The sequence below is a fragment of the Falco biarmicus genome, chromosome 11, assembly GCF_023638135.1.
Source record: "Falco biarmicus isolate bFalBia1 chromosome 11, bFalBia1.pri, whole genome shotgun sequence".
Taxonomy (NCBI): Eukaryota; Metazoa; Chordata; class Aves; order Falconiformes; family Falconidae; genus Falco; species Falco biarmicus.
Window position 1 is genome coordinate 3,976,841 of NC_079298.1, and position 22,399 is coordinate 3,999,239.

General features: G+C 46.5%; 1 protein-coding gene across 6 annotated transcripts in view; it reads right to left on the minus strand.

The window, feature by feature from the left end:
* LRRC7 (leucine rich repeat containing 7) overlaps positions 1-21,125 on the minus strand; it is a 177,546-nt gene extending 156,421 nt beyond the window's left edge. For all 6 annotated transcript variants that reach the window (XM_056355871.1, XM_056355870.1, XM_056355877.1 and 3 more), the window contains exon 1: positions 20,961-21,125. In XM_056355871.1, the coding sequence (XP_056211846.1) occupies positions 20,961-20,985 (25 nt within the window). In that variant the 5' untranslated portion in view covers positions 20,986-21,125. The remainder of the gene's footprint in view (positions 1-20,960) is intronic.
* Positions 21,126-22,399: the final 1,274 nt, after the last annotated feature.

Genomic DNA, 22,399 nt, shown 5'->3' on the forward strand with positions numbered 1-22,399 from the left:
CAGTCTTTCCCCTGAAGAAGCGTTTCCCTTTCAGTGTGTGTTTTGTCCAGAAGGATGAAGGGCGCAGTTATTGATGTCTTCCCTTCTATAGTTCTTTTTAACTACGTGCACTTTCCTTTCACAGAGCCAGAGGAGATGCTGACACATCTTCAACCTTTTTCTTAGAGAGTCATGAGCTAAAATAAATCCTACATATGTGAATAGGAATTTTAATTAATTCACACTCCTAGGATTAACAAATGTAACAATTTAAAAACATTTAACTCAGAAGACTTAATAACATGCTTTTTATGGTGTTTTCACTATTCCTACAAGAAAGTTGCCTTCTACCAAAACCGGGAAGTATATTTTTAAAAACTGTGAAACTGGAACTAATATTGTAAATTACCAAAATCAACAAAGCCTTTCAGGGACAATTACAATGGCTGAGGATCACTTCTAAAGCTGTTTAAATGCTTACATTAATGAAGTTTTAAGTTCATAAGTCCATCATGAAGAATGCTACAGGTATCTTTATTCCAAAAGTGAACTATGTTAGTCCACAAGCTGCATTTCAAGTATGCATAAAGATTATACTGCTAATTTTGGACCACTCCTCCCTCCCCTCTCTTGATTGTGGAGTTGCAGTAGAAGACACAACCATCATTTTAGGATGAAAGGTCTCAGGGTATGTAAAATGACTGGCCTTAGGTTTGATCTTACCCGTAGAACATCACACACTTAAAAGGACTAATAAAACTCTCATTCAACGATGAAGCACAAAGAAACAAGTGTTCAACTTACAATAAACAAAGGTCATTCTGACTAAACTGGAAAGGCTCCAGCTGCTGGAAAGAATCCAGAATAATTTTATAGGAAAGTGCCTGCTAATGCCAATGTACATTCAAAAAAACTCCACCCAAATCCCAGACGAAAAACTAAAACCCAACTAACTGCTGAAGGCACATGGGCTCAGACTTCTAAAATATTCAGTCATTGCACTTCCAGTTTTGAAATAAGCTCTGACTTATGCAAGAGCTTAAGGCATGCTTTTGAAAAGCTTGTCTTAATGCTTCTCCACCAACAGCTCAGACAAGACAGACAGGAGCACCAGCCTAAGACGAGTTATATAAATGAATGTATATCAGGATGAAGAGCAGTGGAATGCAGGTCCAAATTGCTAATTAAGAAATGAATATAACATTTGAAAATACTGGAAAGACTTAACTGTCATCTATTAAAATTTCTTGGCAAAACTTCCAAAGTTTCCCACAGCTGCCGGGTTTCTCATGGCTCATAGTGCTTCCCCATTGAAGAAGGTAGAAATAAAAGGTCGGGGAAATGGATACGACTGTACAGCGGCGTCGGCAAGGTGACAACTGTCACTCCATGGCTGTATTCCACCAGAGCTGACAGAACATGCCAGCTTTGCCTTATCTTTCTTTTCCTGAAGAGGAGCAAGAACAGATACTGCCTACCTGGAGCATGGTCCCGCATCACAAGCATTAACCAAGCAAGCAAGCAGGTATCTTTCCAGATCGCTCCACACACACTGCACGGAAGCCTTGGCTAGCCGTACAGGTGAAATCAGGCTGTGAGGTTTACCTTCTGGTGTTTCAATGCTGCTGTAACCTACAGTGAAATACCAAGGTAAGGTCCCTTACTTTCCTAAATGTTACTAATGTCTAAAATACTGTTATTTTTAAAGATATCTGTGTTTCTGAAGAAAGACGAATTTTTATTCCCACAGTAAAATGAACCAGCTAGCTGAGGGTAAATATGTTAGAGGACTCTTTAAGAACTTTACAGACAGCGATGCCATCACTGATGATAATACTAAGATCTGTCTTTGTCCAAATGGAAAAAGACAAATTTGTTTTAAATTAAAATTCCTCTTTAAGCTTTCCAAGGATTATTATCTATAAGGTGAAGTATACAAAGAAGGCTGTCTATAAATAAGTTATATATACACATGGGCAATAAAGTATTTATGAATAAAAATGTATAATTACCCTAACGCAAATTTTGAGCTAATGTGGAGTAGTGATCATATTGTGTAAAATACGCAGTTACAAGCCGCAGTCACAAAGACGGGGTAACTTCTGTGAAAGGGGATACAAACTGCAATGAAAACAAGAAGTTGCTACTTTATAGTAAGTTCAAAGGAAGTAATTTACCTGTTAGACACACAGCACCACGGGAAACAGGGAATATACAACATGGAGGGACAACACTAATATTTCTTCCCTGCCATGGTCTCTGTCACCATTTTCTTTACAGAATGCTGCAACAATTAAACAGAAGAAACTTGAAGAAAAAGCACAAAGAAACCCACTAGTGTAAAAATTAAATTATTTGTACTGGATCCATAGCCCTGGCAGCTTGCAAACCGAGTGCTGATCTTTGAAAGGCTATGGGATTCCTGAGCTTTCCTTACTGGGAACAGCAGGCAGACAGTAAATTCATCTGAAACCCCCGAAATAATCTATCAAAGACTGGCAAATGGTAAAGATGAATGAACACATCATAATGCTTGCCTTCTTGGCCTAGAGATGCTGCCTTTATTTAATCATTTTCATAAGTTACTTATTAGCTCATCCATAAGTCTCCACTGCTCCAGGAACCTGACTGGGGCTGATCTAGGCACTGTCCCAGGTGAAATGAAGCTGCAAATTAGAGCAGCATGAACCTCGGCTGGGCCTGAGCTGTTACTACGCCTGAAGAGGGACCTGGCTCAAATAATCAGTGAACAATCTGGCTCATAATTAGTATTAAAAGGGAAATCAAAAGAAGGAGACAGGTCACCTTCAGCAGATAGGCTTATGGCCACCAAGCCATAAACATTTGCCATCTCACACAGAGGACCAACAGTTGTCGCTCAAAGGGAAGCGCGATGACTGCTAGGACACAGCACGTTAAGGCATTCACTTGAGTAGAAGCCTATTTTCCAGGCATAGTCTTATAGCCAGAGACTGCTCAAAACAAGGGCAGATATCACAGCTGGTCCCCGAATCTTATGGACAGTGCCTAATCCAAGTACTTCTATGAAAATGGATACTTTTAATTTTCAGCTTCTAAGGATGCCATACACTAAAATGATGAGATTATTACTAATTTATATGAACATCTACCTGTCTAAAATTAAGACCTCTTAACTTTTACATGCATTTTAAGACATTTGTTCATAATGGCAGATTTAGCAAGGACCTCTTTTGCTGTTTAAGTAGGCAAGGCAATGCTGCTGTTCCAGGCTATTACAAAACTATTGCACCTAACTTCATAACTCACTGTGGGGCATACTGTAAGAATCTAACTAGAGCATACAGTGCTAACAGTAATTAATGTTATCTTTGTTTGGCTGGGAAATGTTAATTACTTTCAATGTTTTGGGTTTTTTTATTTTAGATGTTTCCTTCCAAAAGTCACAAAACTCACAATTGTTACAGAGACAGGAACTGTGACACCGGCCGTGAGACTGAGCATACATAGCTAAAGCAAGACCACTGGAACTAGTCTATTAAAGGTAAGATACAATACGTCAGTACCGATACATTTCACAGAGGCTTCCACTGCTAATCTTTTAGCAAGAGATACAGTTAAAATGCTTTTCACTCTCACAATTTAAAAAAAAAAAAAAAAAAAATTGAAAATACCACCAGAAAACAAATTCCTCTTCAGACATACCAAAAGTAAGTACTTCAGGTTACAAGTTAAGAAAAAAGCAATTATAATGCACTCTTTTGCAGTTTTACCCGACACAGCAGTGCCAGTCAATTATTACTGAGACAGGCCAGGTGCAGACACATACCAGTAAAACCGAACGCAGCCATACAGCAGCATTAGCTAGACCCCAATGTATCTGCTGTACGGATAAGCCGTGCCTCTGCCTGGCACTTCTCCCAACCTCCAGTACACGCCTTTGCCAACCATTTTCTGCAAGGAGAATGGGAAAAGCCAAGCTGATATTCATAGATAAAAACAAACAGGGACAAAAAGGTGTCCTGCAGCCCACCCCATATATTAATGGATATTTTATGGATCTGCCACATTACGGATCAACCATAGTAATGCCACTTCTAACAGAAACATTTAATGTTACCACAAAGCCCTTTGCAGTTTAAGATGATAGCTCAAAACATCTTTATTTTAATGTACCTTAAGATCTCAGCCAGTATTTTTCCTTCTGTGAAGATCTAGTTACGCCAACAAAACCTCCCAAGTTTGCACGCTAAAGAGCAGCCAAGTTAGCTCGTCTCTGAAGCTGCACTCAAAAGCGAGCTACGGGAAGGCCACAGGCCGAGCACACAGCACTCCAGCAGCAATGTGCTACAGGACAATGCTTGAGAACATTTTACTATCTACATTTCCTAGTGACTCTATTTTGATCAGTTCTGGTCAGTGCTTACAAATAACACAGCTCTGTATTTGGTGCATAAAATGACTCCTGTTGCTATTTAAAGGCCCCACAAAAAAACCCCAGTGACGAAGCTTTTAGAGCTGTTCCATACCAGTAAGCATTAACAAACATGCTAATCTGCGCAAAGCTAACGCAAAGACAGTGGGTGAGCACTTGACGCAACTTGAATGGTACGGAAACTCTTTGCAAGCACCACGAGTGCAGACTCTTCCTACCTGAAGGGATGCTCGCCAGAGCACTCCACCCCAGTAGCAGAGCCGACCTGCCGCTTCAGTCACCTGCCCTGGGCTTCCTCGCCTCTCCAGAACAAGTGCATTCAAGGGGGGGAAAAAAGCCCCAAACCCTTTCCCATCATTTGTGCAGAAGATCAATATACTGCTGTCTGGTTAAGAAAACACAACCTTGCCTCTCACCACACACAACTTGCAAACCAGACTGGGTTTTCCCAGTAATAGGCACTTGAATTAATCACACTGAGCTGTTATATCTGGTGTTTCCAAACAAAATTTTGCAGTATAAAATGAAATATTATCAAGGCATGACACTGTACAGAATAGTTTTTGAAACAGTGAAAGGCACCTCAGAATGATCTCTTACCAATATTTTTATACTGTCATTACACTATGCACTATTTCAAGTACAAATATCAGCTTGCTAAAAAACTGTATTTAGCTCTGTGCAGAATAAAACCTCTGATAAAGCTGTGCTAAATACATAAGTTTTGGCAGCCTGATTTATATCTCATGCAAGTTCTTATGATCTCAGGGAACCTTTGGATCAGGATCTAGTTTGTGTTCGTGATTCTGAAAGTGTGAAGTGACTCATAATTTCCTATCTTTCCTCAATGGTTTTAGAAAAAGAACGAAGCTATTTGGGAGTTCTTTTTACAACCTTCAAGAACTGAGACATCATACCCACTTGCAAAAACAACGCAAAAAGCCCAGAAAAACAGCAATAACAAAATGGAAGACATTATTTGTCTTGTATTAGCACACTGCACACAGCTAATAAAAACTTAACAGAGTAATCGGTGATTAGAAAGTCACCTATGCATTCATCATACAGCACATCTCAATGCCTTAAACAACTCTGGATCTTCAAAGCTATACGATTGTTTGGGGTCCTGTATTCATCCACTGCCTGTGTCTTATGGACACTGCTACAGACACAGCTCAGGTTAAATCATACAGGACCGCTCTCCGCCCTCTATGGCTGGGTCATTTGTACGTCTGCATAATAGCCTGAACACCTGTGCTATTTGCGTTCCACTCTTGTAACCACACATGAGACGCCAAGTTTGCTCAAAGCTAACAAAGGACAGACTATAAAACATCTGGAGCTGCAGGTCCTTTCCTGGTGCTTCTCAGAGCTGAACCTCTGGCTGATCCTGGGACTTCCATCACGAGGGCTGATCCTAACACCTGAATCCTCAACAGCTTAATACATACTAAAGTAAAGAATTCCATTCCACCTACCATACCATGTCGAGTGACTGACTCCAAATTTACATTACCGTCAAGGAAAGCAGAGCAGGCTCCTCATTCTGTGGAACTCATGAGCTGCCTGTACATGGCTTTGTGCTCAATGTGGGTTCCCATCTATCCCCTTCATCGCAAGTTACACAGCTGCAATGATGTGGTAACTCCAAATAAATAATTGAATTTACACCAGTGAAAAGGAAAGGTAAAGGAGACAGACAGCAGTTTCTAGATGCAGTGAATCCAGCAATGTCCAGTACAAAATATAAAAATAAGATCTATGTAACAACATGCCCTTACAATACAGAGTCTGTAGTTCAGCAACTTAACTGAGTGCGATACAATATTCCATTAACGTTGTGCAGTATAAACCATGGCTGAAGTTGCTTTATATCCATTGTGCATCATTAAATATATATTCTTACAGGACTCAAGCTACTATGAACAGATCTGGCTTTTGCTCATCTTGTTGACAAATACATCACAAATATGTAAGACACAAAAACATCGTAAAATTAAAAATCTTCCTCCAGGAAATCCATTACAAAATCATTACCGATGTTGCAAAAGACCTAGATTTCTTGGCATGTTTTTCTTTAAGGATTGGTGTTTATAAATTATTTTTCCATGTAACCACTGAGGTTACTGTCTCATTCTGTCCCTGCTTGACTGCCGTTAGTGTGTGTAGGAGAAGCTGTGAGGATGCAGCACAGCACCCTTCAGCTCTATTTTCTTCCCTGAGAAGGACGCGACACAGATACTGACACAGGATATTTCTGTAGGGTGGGTGTTAAACCACCCAAAACGACTCCTTGAATGCTGCCAGGCTACAGCAGGTGCAACACAGGCAAAACCAGTTTTGCCCACAGTATGTGAGCCGACTCCCTCATCTCACACCCATGTGCTTGCCTGGGGTCTGCCAGACCCTCATGGGGCTCCCACTCTACTCCCAGTGGTACCCACCATGATGGTGACTTTCTGAACCAGCAGTTCTCAGGTGGAGTTTTAAACTGGCACAGCCGCAAAGGCCAGCACATCCCATCAGCTCCCTCCTCCCTGCACACTCATAACATGAAGTCATAATGTAACACAGTATATATAAACTAAAGAGTAAAATAATGAACATGAGCCGGCAGCGTGGCCGGGTGGCCAAGGAGGCCAGCGGCATCCTGGCTGGTACCAGAAACAGTGTGGCCAGCAGGGCCGGGGCAGTGACGGCCCCCTGCGCTCGGCACTGGTGAGGCTGCACCCCGAACCCTGTGTGCAGGATCGGGCCCCTCGCGGCAAGGGGGACCTGGAGGGGCTGGAGCGTGTCCAGAGCCGGGCAGGGGGCTGGGGAAGGGGCTGGGGCACAAGGCTGGCGGGGGGGCTGGGGGTGTTTAGCCTGGAGAAAAGGAGGCTTGTGAGGACCTTCTCACTCCCTACAGGTGCCTGACAGGGGGGTGTAGCGAGGGGGCGGTCGGTCGCTTCTCCCAGATAACAAGCGATAGGGCAAGAGGCAATGGTCTCAAGTTGTGCCAGGGGAGGTTTAGGTTGGGTATTAGGAAAAATGTCTTCACGGGAAGCGTAGTCAAGCCTTGGAACAGGCTGCCCAGGAAGGTGGTAGAGTCCCCATCCCTGGTAGTATTTAAAAGATGTGTAGATGTGGCCCTTAGGGACACGATTTAGTGATGGACTTGGTAGTGCTGGGTTAACAGTTGAACTCAGTCTTAAGGGTCTTTTCCAATCCAAATGATTCCATGATGCTAAGTGGGCAAGTTGCACATCCACACACAACACACAAGAACATCTTCTAAAAGGAGAAAAGAAAATGCAAAAAAAGCTCTGGTTTGGCCAGCAAAGCAGGTGACACGAGGACTAAGGGTCTGACATGGTAAGCTGGGCAAGGCAGCAGCCACAGCCTCCCGCAGAGAGCTGAACGCCAGCACGGCTGATGCCCAGCCTGGCACAGGACAAATCTCCTTTTTGCACACACCAACTTACAATGATAGTAAGTCAAAGCAGAGTTTGTTCCATCACAATTAAGTAAAAACAAACAGAAAACTAGACAGACAAAATGTAGGAGAATGACCTTAAATTATGTTTAGCTGTGGACTATCTTTGCTTTCAAAGTCACTTTAATAACAAAATGCTCCTCTCCAGAACAATGTCATGAAGTAGCTTTCTAATAAGCTTTTTTTCACTCACTAATTACTAATATGCATTCATGTTATATCCTCAGTTAAATGGTGTCAGTAGTCACTACTCTGTTTTATTTCTTTTTAAATTTAAAATACCTATTGTAATTCCATTAGCTAAATAGTAGCCACTCCAGCTGAAACGTTGGAAGCTTTTTCAAAACAGACACTGGTGGATGGCTTACTCAGTAGACTAGCAGCCAATTCATTCATGCGCTACCACCTTTACTTGAAATTCAGTACCCTCCCATACTGCACTGGTATCTAATGAGCGCACTTTCATTCATACCTATGGAGCTCTCTTGAACTTCAATTAAATTATGAGGATAGGAAGGAGCAGAATTTGACTTTCTGGGTATCTCCAGATAGAAAGTACAAGCTGTACAGTATCTCAGAGTCAAATCTCATGCATCTGGTCATAAACTCCTTTCCAAAGATGAATTAAATTAGCCTGCGTAACAGACATCAGAGCAAAAAGCTTAATGTGTTTTGATGTTGAGATGAGCTACACACAATTTATTAGGAAACAAATAATCATAGTGAATTACAGTTCACAGCTGAAAAGAAGAGAAAGTGCCTTAATATTAATAGCTTTTACCACCACACAATTTCCAAGTACTCCTTCTGTTCCTCCCTGGATCAAGCAGTGAAATGCAGTCTGCTACTGCAACACCGTCACCACACCAGCAAACCGAAATCTGCTTTACCCCTTGAAACTCCTGCATGCAGTTCATCTCAAAAAGCCTTCTGCACCACTGTCTTGTACCTGAGATGGTAAAGGAGTTTGTCCCTTCTACTATTGCTTGGCAAGAGCTTGTTACTTCACTTGCGCAACGAGCTCTACAAACCTGCAGTGTGGCACACACCACCAGCACCCAGACCTCACTGCAAGGTTTGGGCTGATCTCTGTTCTCAGCCATAGTCCTCAATGGTCAGGGAATAATGCAGGGCGTCTTCAAAGTCATGGCAAAAGCAAACAAACAAGTCTTCAGTTTTTCTCTATGTTTTCTTGTAGCAGAGTTGGTTAAGGTGAAATCACAACAAAAGCAGGAAAGAATTATTAAAAGATCTTACAGCAAATCTGGTTTGCCTGTTAATGCTCAACTGGTAGTTTAAAACTAAGGGCCGCCACATGACTAAAACAAAATACATGAAGCATTAAATGCATTACAGAACTGCAAGTAAACGTTTTCAGAAGATAGCAACAGACGATGTATATAAAAAAATAATACTAACATTCTACCTTTCCATTTGTGAAAAAGCCTGTGTTACAGGATCAAAACGGCAAGTCAAGCTTTACAGCAGCACGGAATTACTGCTGCTTCGGCATTAAGGCAGTTTCGTGCGCCTTTTCACGACATCGCCTCTCACCGCGTGGCCTCACACCAATACCTCCACAGAACAGCTCCTTCAGTGGACACCTGGACAATTACTTCATGGACAGCTATTCTTGTCTTTGTATCTTTGTTCTCCCATCCTTGCTCAAAGAACAGTTTTATCTACTGAACACTGTTTAAAGCCTTAGAAACCAGAAGGACTCTCCATATGACTGTGTTTCTACAGGTATCATGCAGCTGCTGCAGACCCTTCCCTTGGGGCTGCCGTGCCAGTCCTTGCTCCCCTGCCCAAAAATGCTTGTTCTCACCTCAGGACACTATGCTAAGCACCCCAACCACTCAGGGTGGTGTGGCTCCTGAAAGCCAACAGCATTCGTCACTACAGGATGGGCTGCACTCTTCCAAAAGCTGGCATGTTGGTCAAATCCACCTGGATTCTCAAGAGGGTGTAAAAAAACTCCCTGCTGAAAGCCTGGCCACCCCACACCAAATGACAGCACACTCTTCTTCTAAAGGGCAAGAACATTTCAAAACTGAAGGCCATCAAAGGTTACCATCCTAGGCAGAGAACTTTGATCCCCCCCGTTTTAACAGTCTCAAGAAGAAAACATTTATCAGGGAAGCAATTATGAACTGGAAAAAATCAGTTCAGGACCTAAAGTCTGGCAGATGTGCAAGCTTTTCCATGAGACTAAAGAAGCGCAGAGCAGGTCTGGAAAAATGCTTATGTGCCTGAAAAGATCTACTTTTTTTTATGTAGATATTTCAGAAATTCAGGGTAAACTTGAAAAAGAAAAATACCACCCCAAGCAGCTTTCCAAAGAGCCAGTATCCACCCTTGCATCTTTTCCACAGGAAACAGCTTTGCTCTTTGGTCTTCCTGAAGACCCTAAGGCACAAGGTTGGAACCTACGCACAACCAGAGCATCCCAGTCAGACTCCAAGATCCCACCTGCTGGACCAGCCCTGCTGAGATGGCACTGGGGCTGACCTGAACATCCAGCCCTGTGCCTTGCATGCAAAGGCAAGCAGAGGACTGCACAGGACAGCGAGTTCACTCTTGTCTCTAAAGAAAGCTTTCAGCGGTCACCGCGGATCACGGGATCACCGTTTCAAGGTTAACAGGCCAGCATGGCACAGCTGAGGAGGAAAAGCAGCGCTCACAGAGCACGCTGTTGTGCAAAGCGCAGCTTGCCTGAGCTGGGGGCTGCTGCAGGTTGCTGCTGCGGTGGTGTGTGGGATGGGAGCCTAACCAAAAGCTGCCCAGGGCTGTCACCTGGCTGCTGTGCTCCAGGAACGGCAGGAGCAGCACGGGTCTCTGCAGCAGCCTCTGTGCACGAAGGGCTCACAGGAAAAATCAAGCTGCTTGTTAAAAATTCCCGAAATGGCAGCTGAGCTGCGATGAAAACGTGACTCAACAGGGTCATTAGGACCCGCAGGATTTTGGAGCAGCCTCTCCCTTTCACAGTGAGTCAGGGGGCACTGTCTGCTGAACACAGACCCAAGAAGGCCCACATGCAAGCAGTCTGGCCTTCTTTTCTGCAACAAGGAACATGAATGCTCTTTGGACTTCGAGAAGAAAACAATTCCGCTCCAAGATTTCTTTACTGTGCCATTTGCTTTCACGCTGCTTTATGGAGTGCCTGCCTTCACTCATTGCCTCCTGCCAAATGCAGTGAGTATTGTGACATTTCCTAGACACACACATCAATTGAAACATGCTCTGCACACCCCATTTCCAGTTTAACCTGTTCCAGCAGAGATTACGCCACTACATATCTTTCAGAGGGAACCAGGAAGCCCCAGGAGGTAAAAATGAAGCCCTGACACCACCACATGCTAAAGGTTTTGAAAGTCATAAAACTTTTAATGGTTTGCATTTTACCTGCTAAAAGTTTCCAGGTCCTCTCTTGTGAGAATGGAGCAATCTCTACGACCAGTGTGAACTCAAATTTTTATGCATGTATTAATATAAATCTATATTTAAATATATATACACATATACTATACATGCACACACACAAATTATGTTTTAAGAGAACAGGGCCGATAGTGTTTTGTACTCAGTGCTAAAGTGCTTTTTCTGAACCCCCAAGAAAGTAGCAGCCAAGTTCTCTCACGTACAGTAATGGTGAAAGAGGATGGATAGAAGCTAAGAGGTAGCTTCTCTAGATGATTTAATATTCAGACTTATCAGTTCATTAGAAAGATAATGACTGCTCTTTTTTATTTCTTGTCAACTATGAACATTTCTCTCAAATGGTATTGTATTCTAGGTAAGCATTTATTAAGAAGAACAAACTTACTGTATTCTGTTAATCTTATATTTCTGTTAATACCGGTTATGGGGTTTTATGCTGCTCACCCCATGCTGCCAAAGTCAGTGCATTCAGACTAATGGACTAGAAAAACGCAAAGTATTTCAGAAAGGACACAATTTCTTTTGCTTTAAGGTTTCCCAGCGCTATTCTAAAGGTATTAAAAAACGGTCCCCTCATTGAAATAAAAGGCAAGGACATGCTAGATATGGAAGATGCTCAAAATAGGATGAAAAGGACAGGCAAAGGTATAGACTTCTCTGTGAAGAGTCACTAAGTAGGTCAGTTTATAAAAGACATGAGTTGGAAGAACCATGATAGATATCTACCAAATCCCAGGTGGCATGGAGAAGATAGATTGGGAGCAGCTCGTCGTCATCTCCAGTGCAAAAATGAGAGCTCCAAATAAACCTGGCATCAGAGAACAATTTCTGATAGCACAGTGCATTAATCCTACCTCTCAGTTTCTCCTAAAGTGACCCTGTAACTTATTATAATGAGTTTAGTGTGACTAGTCAGAATCAAATCTAGCAGAAGTAATTAAGATTTATCTAATCTCAGGCTAATCTGACAGCCAACACTGACGAGGGTTTTTTTCCTGCTTTAACCAAATCTACAGATGACATCCCAATTGCAGGAGCTGCATGGAAGAAACACAAGTCCTTAGAAATGCCACTCTCCTGACTCCTTGTTCTTGTCCTAATTTCATTCCCTGGGGGAAGGCAGCGCCTGAGCAGGTAGAGGGGCTGGTGGGGCATCACAGTGGGTAACAAAGACGACCACAGAAGAGTTCCTGCTGAGACATAATATGAAATATTGAAAGGTGGAAAAAACAACAGCAGCAACAAACCAAAACTCCATTGTATAAGGGAACAAAGAAACCTTAGGCGTATGTTAAAGTACCACATTCTGAATAAGGGATGTAGACCTGAATGTTTCTAAAGACAACTACGGACCAGAGCCAAACTCGACAACAACCAGCATAATCCCATTTAGCTCCATGCACTCTTGAATTTGCCACAAATTAAGCAGCCCTTTAAGTTACTGCACAAAACATACACCTCACAAGCAGGGTCATCGCTTCACTGTATTGAAAACGATTTGCTTTGTTGTATTTCACACAAAGTCAGTTAAAGAAAAACTGGGGAGGGAGGCAAATTATACAACTAGGTTTTGGTTGTTTGTTTTTCCCCACCCCTCCCCATGGATACAGATGGACTCTCTTGATTAATTTTATACAAAGAGCATCATTCCAGAACTAAGATGTCTTGGACAAGGACTAAATATGGTATGACACTTTGCATCACACCTATTTATGCTAAATCTGTCCACACAAAAATAGCAGCGATGATTAAAGAATGCCAGCAGCCCTTGCGCTCTGACTGGCAGTTCCAGGATCTTAATTTTTAACTTGTGGAAGTTAACATATTGTTGCTATTATAAATGGAAATAATCATTCAGCAGGAAAGTGTTAATGACATCCCATTAAAGAGAGTGCCTTTCACTGGCATAATGAAGACACAGACACCGGTTAGCCTCAGAAAATGCACAGAAATACTTTAAAGGAGTTTTCTGTGCCGAGATTTGAAAGTTGATGTGCTAGCATAGGCAAGCATGTCAGTGTTCATTTTTTAGTGTGGCCTCATTCACAGATACTTCTGCAGGAATCCTGAAGTGTGGCTTTCCTAGGGGAAAGAAAACCCTAGAAAAATACTGCAGCATCTGCAACCACGGAACAACAAATAAAGAAAACCATAATTTTGAAAACCCAAGAAAAATTCCTACAAATACATGCATATTAAGTGAGGTTGTTCTCAAATGTCATGCAGACTGTTGCTCCCCAAAATGCACACCAGGCAGAAGCGCCTCGCAGTCTGTCGCCCAGTCTGTGACAGCCCATGAAGATGGCCTTTGTCCTGGAGATAGTTCCGAGTCAAATCCTCTGTTCTAGGTGGCACCTATAAACCATGCTGTTATATCAACCACATCAATATATGGCTGTAAATAGAATATATCTATGTTCTAGCATTTTTCACATAAACCGTTTTTCTGTTAAGTATTTGGTAAAAAATATTGTTCAAAACCCATTAAATTTTGTCTCAAAACTCGATAGCTTCTTCCTTTCAGGAAGCAAGAGGTGGTTCTACTTAATTGTCACTCCACTAAAAATCATAGAGACTTTCACAGCATCTGATCCAATTTGTTTTGATACTTAAACCCTACCTTAAAAATTAGAAGTCACCTGTGTAAATAAGTTTTGCTCAGTGGTAGAACTTTCAAGAAAATTACTAAACCTTGGAATGTTATTCACATTGATCATAACTAAATTTCTGTACTATAATGATTCATTTTCCTGCCCATATACAGGATTACAACATTTTCTTAATTCATGGGACAACAAACGAATCTATGAATGAAATTCCAGAGGGGACTACGTGCTTCCACACAGGTGACACAACACGGCTCCCTCGGGCACTGGAGGCAGGTGCCCTGTGCTGTGCATCAGACAAACACATCCTTCCCACGGAGCAGGGATCAGGTAGACCCTCCAGTCCTACAACACAGGTCACTGCCAGCACCCAGTGCTACCCTACAAGGACACGGGGGTGCGGGACATTCTGCCAGACAAGCCTTTGAAGCAATACTTTCTAATCTGTCACAGGACAAAGCATGGATGTAAAAAGGAAGAAGGTACCCAAGGGCCACCAAGGCAATGCAGTATGTGACCATCAGCCCAGGAAGTCCCAGAGGATCCTGCGCCTCCCTGTTCAGGCTGCACCTCCAGCTGCTCCCCAGCACCTGCCTGACCCTCACCTCTCCTCACGGATCCCTGCAGAACCCCATGGATCCCTGCAGAACCCCACTCCTCTGTGCCTCCACACTAGGTCATTTCCTTCCCTTCCTGCCATATGCCCATGCAGGAGAGGACCAACATGCATAGTCCCTCAAAACAAGGGTGGTCACAAAATCTCATGAAACAACATTGCTCACAATGGGTAACAGCATCCATGCTCATGTCATTACTCTTCCTTCTCTCCTGTGCACACTAGCTGGCTGCCCTTTACATTGGGTGACTCCAGACTGGGTGATGACACAGGCTTTGCACTGAAACAGCCATACAGCAAGGAGCCTCCAAAAACAGGTGGCACCATGCCACGGTGCTGAGTGACCACGGCAGGGTCCCCCCAGCTCCAGCTGCAGCACGTCCAGCCCCTCCTCCAGCCTTCCGAGTAACCAGCATGGAGGAAGCCTCACACCTCCAACTCTTGCATACAACCACGAGCATTACAAAGCCTTCCTGTTACAAACCAAAAGGATTTTGGAGCGTGATGCCACTGGGAAGGAGTATCTCGTGCAAAAATGAGTATTCCTCAACAATATCCATTTGGGCGTAACTCTGCTTCTCGATGACCCTAAAGAACTCCTCACCCTTTATTTCATACGTTTACGAATTTGTAACCAGCCTCACACCAACATTCATTCAGAGCATCACGAGGTGCTCTGGGTAACTCGAGTACTTCACAAATCTCACTGCATAACATGGCAAGATACCTTCCAGCACACGACTGGAAAGCATGGCACATCGCTGTGCAATATGTCACTGTGCCGTGACATGCAGAATTCTTAGTTTCTTCTACAGTGCTTGGCTGCCTGTGCAGCAAGGAGACTGCAACTCTGCTGTCGAAATGGCTGAACACAAGGAGCAGCATGTAAACTCACAGCAATGATGAAGAGAGGCACAACACCAGGCAGAAACAGCACCCTTGCTGCTTTCATGTACTTATCTATTAGTTTGGCATCTATACATTGATTAGCTGTTTAAAACCATCAACCATTTCTAGAAACAATTTCTTAAAGGCTTACAAGACAGAGCAGGTCACACTGCAGGGTATCTTTGTCAGGAAAAAAGAAAGCCCATTTCATATTTCTGGTTCATAATCAATATCCAGCCTACAAAGCATCAGGAAGATAAAACTGCATTATTACTGCAGGAGAAAGCACTGATGGATTTAGGAAAAAAAAAAATCCCTCACCATATAAGGGCTGTGAACATTTTCCCACTTAAGACAACGTGTGGGATCATATTCACAGACACAGAAATATGTTCTGTTCCCTGACACCCACAGTCCTAGAACACCGGGCTGAAGTGCTGGCAAGAATAAGAACCATTTGTTAAGTACAAAAAATGTCTCACATAATTAGAGAACTGCTGAAAGCTACCAATTTAGTACTCAGGCTTTAAAATTTAAGAATTTTTATCGTAACAACAGCTAAAGTTTCAGTATGGCTAGAGGTGGGAACGCCTAACACATGCACCATACAGTTTGATCAGTTTATCGAATACCTGAGGCAAAATTAAACACAACGTACAAAAAGATTTCAACACCACTCAAACAACACCTTTAGCAGATTTTATGCTAATTAGGAAGTGAAGCTGCCCACCGGGTATCAAGAGGCCCTTTCCCACCAGGGTGATGTGCTCCCCTCCCCAGCCCCATCAATATCATCACCAGCTCCCCCAGCTGCAGGCATCGGTCTGTAACCATCCCCAGCTTCCCTCTTGTCAGGGCGGTGCTTCAGCCTGCCAACCTGCCCTTTTGTGGAGAGCAATGAGGACGATAAACACGTCACAAAGAGTCTACCGGGGGTGAAGAGCCTCTGCCCGAAAGACTCTTCAACGGTCAAACACGGAGAATAGCAACGGCAAAGAGAAGATGGGATGTGGTGTTGAAAACAGAACATATGGCATTTGAATGGAGGTTTTTTTATATTTGAGAATAAAGTGATGCAAAAGCAGCAGACGGTGGGAGGGTCTGGTGGGGTTTGACCTGGGAGGAGCTGGAGACAGAGCTCCTGGCCCTGCCAGAGCAGCTGCTGCTGCCACCCCTTGCTCTGCCACCAGGGCCTGCCAGCCACAGCTCCGCTCCTCGGCCACCAAAGGCACCAAGGCCTCCCCGCCGATGGCTTCTCTCAACTCCTTACAGCTCTTCCTAGGCCTCTCGGCTCGGCTCTCTCAAGGGCTTGCTCATCTCTGACCACAGGCAAGACCCAGCACCCACTACAGATGAAACGATGCATGTTGCAGAAAGGAAAGACGGCACTGATGATGGCCTCCGCGCAGCTCCCGAAATAACACAAGTCAGGTGTAATTCCATTATGACAGCGGACCCCTCTCTGAACAGTTTCTGGAATGCCATCTTTCTCCTGCCATGCCATCATCATTCTTCTCCAATCTTCCCTAGGTCAACAACAAAGCAGTATTTTAAAATCAGCAGCTGAAAAGCAATCCAAGTCAACCAAGGCTTTAAATTCCGTTCGAGTCTCCACTTCAGAGCAGCCCTCTCCAGGGAACTGAGCATCAGCTACGTGACTGGAGGTCAGCGCCCACAGCCCGCCGACTCCTACCGTCAATGAGCAGATGGGCATGCTCTGCTCTGTGATGCTGCTCACGATACATACAACACAACCTTCTGAGCTCACGTGGCTTCCTGTTTATAAAAATGCTCTTTAAGTATGTATTTTATACCTGGAAGATTGCTCTATTGATTGCTCTATTTATAGTCCGCACCATAACTTCCAAGCACCAAACTTCAGTGATAAACTAAGCATCAAAGATTTCACAAGTGTGTCTTTACATCTTAAGCACATCATTGAAAAAATAGTAATGACTGACAATTTATGCAACAAAGCAAAGTGTTTGTTTCCCATCCCTGGGAACTCACACCACAAGCGCAGACCCACAGGAATCCCACCGTTCCACACATCTTGATTATTGGTTCTGAATAAATGGCATCGCTGCCCTTCATCCAATTGAGGTAGATTGTGATTTTTTCTGCCCACTGTGTCCTACACTTATAAAAGGTTCAAATTGCTCTCTCAGATTTTCTTCGCACCAGCTTTCATTTTCATTTCTCCCCAGCAAAATGGGGGGGGGGGGCATTTTCCTCCAATAAGCTTAAACTCCTGTAGCTGTATTCATTCACTCTGGATACAAGTGAACTAAAGGATGAAGAATGTTCTCCTCCTTATATTGAAAAAGAGCAGCCTTCCTGAGCTTACGGCTTCCTCTCTTTCTTTCTTTATTCACCATAACTTGACCCATTAACATTTTACTTGCTCCACCTTTCCAGGGCACCTCCCAAGCTGCACAGATTTTATGCTCTTTTACTTCCCTCATTTTGCACTTGGCTACAGAACTGCCAGTGGCAGCCCCTCCTCCCACGAAGGTGCCCCCTGCCTGACTGACAGCTCCTTCCACACGTTCTCCTTCCCGACCATTACACCTCTCCAACTCTTCTGTAACTTCTAGGCAGGTCGCACTAAAAGGCATGTATCTGCCCAGTGAAGACACACAGTAAAACATGTAGGATCTCTCTGCCATCAACAAACTGCTGCATTCCCAGAAAAACAGATCTGATGAAAAGCTAACAGTTCTGAAAGACTTGTCCTAGGATTTGATGCAATCTGCCGTGCCGGCAAATTAAAGCCTACAGAAACCACGCTAAAATTAGAGAAAGCTGAGATGAAAACCAAAGACACATGGTGGCTCTTACAAATCTTTAAATAGGGCTTAATATAACATTCAGGTGCTTGGTCTGTGCTCAGCTTAGATCTCCAGAGATCATTAATTTATATTATAAAGTAGCACTGAACTATCTCTGGGACTGTTTTCTATACGGCACCTTACAGGGCAATCGGTGCAGGCTTTCAGACACTGATCCGGCTGACCAGCAGATTTGCAACATGCCAGCGATCAGTCTGATGGATTCACACACCCTGATTTAAAGGGCAGCTTTTGCTCCTACACCCACCTACAGAAGGTCGGACCCTCAGGGCACCAGTCCAAGCAGGTCCGCCCAAGGCTAGCCGCCCAGGACCACCGCTGGGGCTTCTGTGCGACTCCAGGGACAGAGCCACCGCTCACATACCACCCACCAGCAGGTCAGGTAGGGGCTGAATTCGTTGCACGTCTAGCAGGCTAAACACCACTTCCAAAGCACTGGAAAACCTTTGGTCCCCACCTCCCATCCATAACCGCAGGCACCAAACAACCCCTCCCGGGCAGCAGGTCCCAGCATCTGCCAGAGGACCCAGCACCATGGCAGCTGGGTGCAGGCGAGGGCCGGCGCGGGGCCCACGGGTGGCTGAACGGGCACAGGGCTCTGGGGTCACCATGCAGCTGCAGCCTGCTCTCCCTCGGGAGCATCTGCTGGTCACGTTCAGATGTGGGTTAATCCCTGTTTTCCAGGTCTATGATGAAGTTTGACGCTCTGCTGGATTTTGCATCACTGGCATTTCTGCTTTAAGACCAGTGCACACAGGCAAAGCTTTGTACAGATGCAAACACCTCAGGGGCTATTAATTCCTCATTAATCTGAAGTTTTGTGGCTTTAATAGCATGCGCATGCTGCTATCTTGCAACATTCCAGAGATAATGGACCACCTTCCTTTTAAAATCCCAATTTATAACTATGACTTTAACAATTTTTTAATGACCAACTGAGAAGCATTTATAAATTCATGTGGGACCAAGGAGCAAAGAATTTGTTCATGCCCACGCACTGCTCCTCCTTTCGATGGACTCCCACACGTGCAGCAAGCACTGGGCACGCCGGGTCCGAGCAGCAGCCTCTCCGCAGAGTGCAGCGTTTGCTCCCTACTTGTTAAGCATCCAGCACACAGTGGACAATCAGCGATGATCACTATTACTCCAGCAACTGCAAAAATTGCTTTAAGGTAAAACCATTTTTTAAGTGTTTCATATTATTTGTATAACAGAAAGACACAGAAAAGCTCCTCCTGTGTGAGACAATTACAAAAAATTAAAAATACTGGTTTATCAAGGAAAAGTTTAACACTGCAAATACTGGCAAAGGTTAAAGTTCACATGGATGTCAAGCTAAAATGACAAATCAAGATATTTGATTATAAGACCATTAATGTGGTTTAGAGATAAATTACAGTAATTAATGCTGTTTGAAAAATGAAGGCACCTTCTTTCACTGCGGTTGCATGAAAAGAAAAATACATGACCTGCTCAAGAGGCTGACTCCCTCTCCATCCCCACACCTATGAACCGAAACAACATTAGTATTCTCAAAAAAAAAAAGGTCATGTTTTCCAAGATGCACAATTTATTTATAAATACGCAGACTCTGAAATCAGCTGTTCCTATTTCTTTAACAAGTCTCGCTACTTCCCAAGAAGTGGCTGTAATAGGCGATGGGGAGGTTGCCATGGCAAGCATACATCCTCTGTCAGTATCAGAGCAGCAGATGCATAATGGCAAAACCCACCAGATTAAGTCACTTCTCCGGTCGTGTTAACGAGGAAGAAAATGCCTTCTGGTTCACCTGTGCCTAAGGATTACCGTTACCCAGAACACCTGGGGCTAAACCCGAGAACGGCACGTGGCTGCAGATTTTAGCTGAAAACCAGAGATGTACAAAAGCAAAATGAGGGGATTTAACGGCAGCGACAGGCGTACCAAAAACACCCGGGGTGCGGGTCGGGTTTCATTTCCCAAAACGCAAGGAACTTTCAACGGCGCTTCCACGGACGTCCCCCCTCCCCGGGCTACCAGCCCCGCTGAAATACGGCGCGGAGCGCCCGCCCCCCGGCCGCGGGGCACCCCCGGGGTCCTGCCCAAGGCGGGGGGCGCCCGGGGGGACGCGGCCCCCGAGACCCCCGCCCGGGAGGCTCTTTGAATTCCCCAGGCGCAGGTATGAGCTCACGCCTGCTGCCCCAAGGCTCCCCGCACCCCGGGTAAGCGACTCCCAGCGCATGCTAGCCTCCTCCGGCGGGGCCGGGGCTCCGGAGGGGCCGTGCCAGCCCGGGAGGGACAGCCCGGCGCCACCGGGACCGGGACGCGCGGCGGGCTCTGCGCAGGCGGCGGGTCCCCGCCCGAACGGCACCGCTGCAGCCCGCCGCGGCGCGGGGCAGGTGCGGAGCGCCGGGCTCCCCTGAGCCGCCCGAGCCCGCCGCCTCCTTTCGGGCGGGCTGCGGGGGACCAGCGCGCAAACCCACCGGCCATGTCATTTCAGTGCGGGGACCGGGGGCGGCGGCGCCCCCCGCCCCGAGCGCGGTGCCTGCCCGAGGGCTGCGCACCGAGGGGCGCCCGCCGCCCCGCGGACCCGCAGCCCGACCCCGGGGACAGCCCGCACGGCGCAGGCGGCGGCACCCCAGCGCGGGGGAGCCGCCGCCCCGCGGGACCTCCCCGGCCCCGGCCCCGGCCGCGGCTCGGCGGTACTCACGGTGCAGGCGGGAGCGCGCGTCCATGCGCGGCCGAGCCGCGGTCCGGGGGCGCCGCCGAGGGCTGCCCGCGCCCGCGGCTGCCCGGCCCCGCCGCGCAGGGGCCGCCTCCGTGCGCGGGGCGGCGCCCAGACACAAAGGCGGCGGCGAGCGGCGGCGGCGGGGCGGGCCGGGCTGCGCGGCCGCGCTGCGCTCCGCGGCGGCGCAGGGGCGGGGCGGGGCGGCGGGGCCCAGGCTGGCGGCGGGGGGGGGATGCTGAGGCCGCGCCTTCCCCGCGGAGCGGTGCGGTGCGGTGCGGGAGATGCGGAGAGGTGCCGCCCGTTCCCGCCCCGACGGGGCGGTCCGTGGCCGGGGGAGCATCACCGGCGGGGCTGGGGCATCCCCGCGCTGCGCGGCAGGGGGAGATGCCAGCTACCGCGGCGCCCGCTCCCCCCGGCCGCCTCCCTCCTCCCCCTAGGGCAGGAGCCATTTTCCCCACTTGGGAAAAGTTGCTGGGCCGGGGGCTGGCAGCCTCCTGGCAGCGGCGCGGGGAAGCCGTGGGGGACGGCTCAGCATCCCAGCCACGGGCCTGGGCGGCCGCAGGCCACAGGGCTGCTGGAGCGTGGGCTGGGGGAAAGAGCCCGCAGGGGCATCCTGCGCGTGGTGGAAGCTGGCCTCCATCACCGGGAACAGCCAGCCACCGTGGGAGGGAAGGGGGACAGCGGGCAGGTGTCAGGCCTCCGCTCCCCTCGTGAGCTGTGCTACCTGGGAGCTATGCTGAGGACCGTGGGTCGTTGGGTTTCCTGCAGCTTCTCCCGCTGATCTGCAGAGCGGTTGTTGCAGCCAGCAGGTGCGGGTGCTGCTCTGCCAGTTTGTTTTCACTCTTCATTTCCAAATACAGCAGCAGCCACGGCTCCAGTGTGTCCCCTTTGGTGGCCACCTCTGCCTCTCCCCGTGCAGAGCTGCGCTAGCTGGGGCAGCCGCCGCCGAGCGTGGCTCTTGGGCAGGCCATGACGATGGCCCATGATTTCCTCAGTGACAGGGTGGCTTTACAGCCCGCCTTGCTCTGGGCTGTGTAAGGTCATCACCTTGCTCTTCCAACACCATCTGCCCAGCATCAGGGAGGGAAAGCATTTAGTAAGAGCTGGAAAAGGATCACAGGAGGGTTTATCCCAGCAGTGAGTTCTCCATCCCTGTTCCATGTCGCTAATCCGTCAGTGCAGATAACCTCTCCCCATCACTGATGCAGGAACGCGACACTGATGCTCGGGGGATGGGCCAGCCCAGGCGGCTCCCAGACTGTCCTGCTCTCGCCATATCCAGAGTGGGAACTGAAATTCGGCCCAGAAAAGCTCACCACCAAAATGTACTGCTTGAAGTGGGTATTCCCTAGTTTGATTTCAGCAGTGAAATGGGGAGGGATCTTCGATGTTAGCAGCTCCCTGTGTGCTGCAGCCAGCCA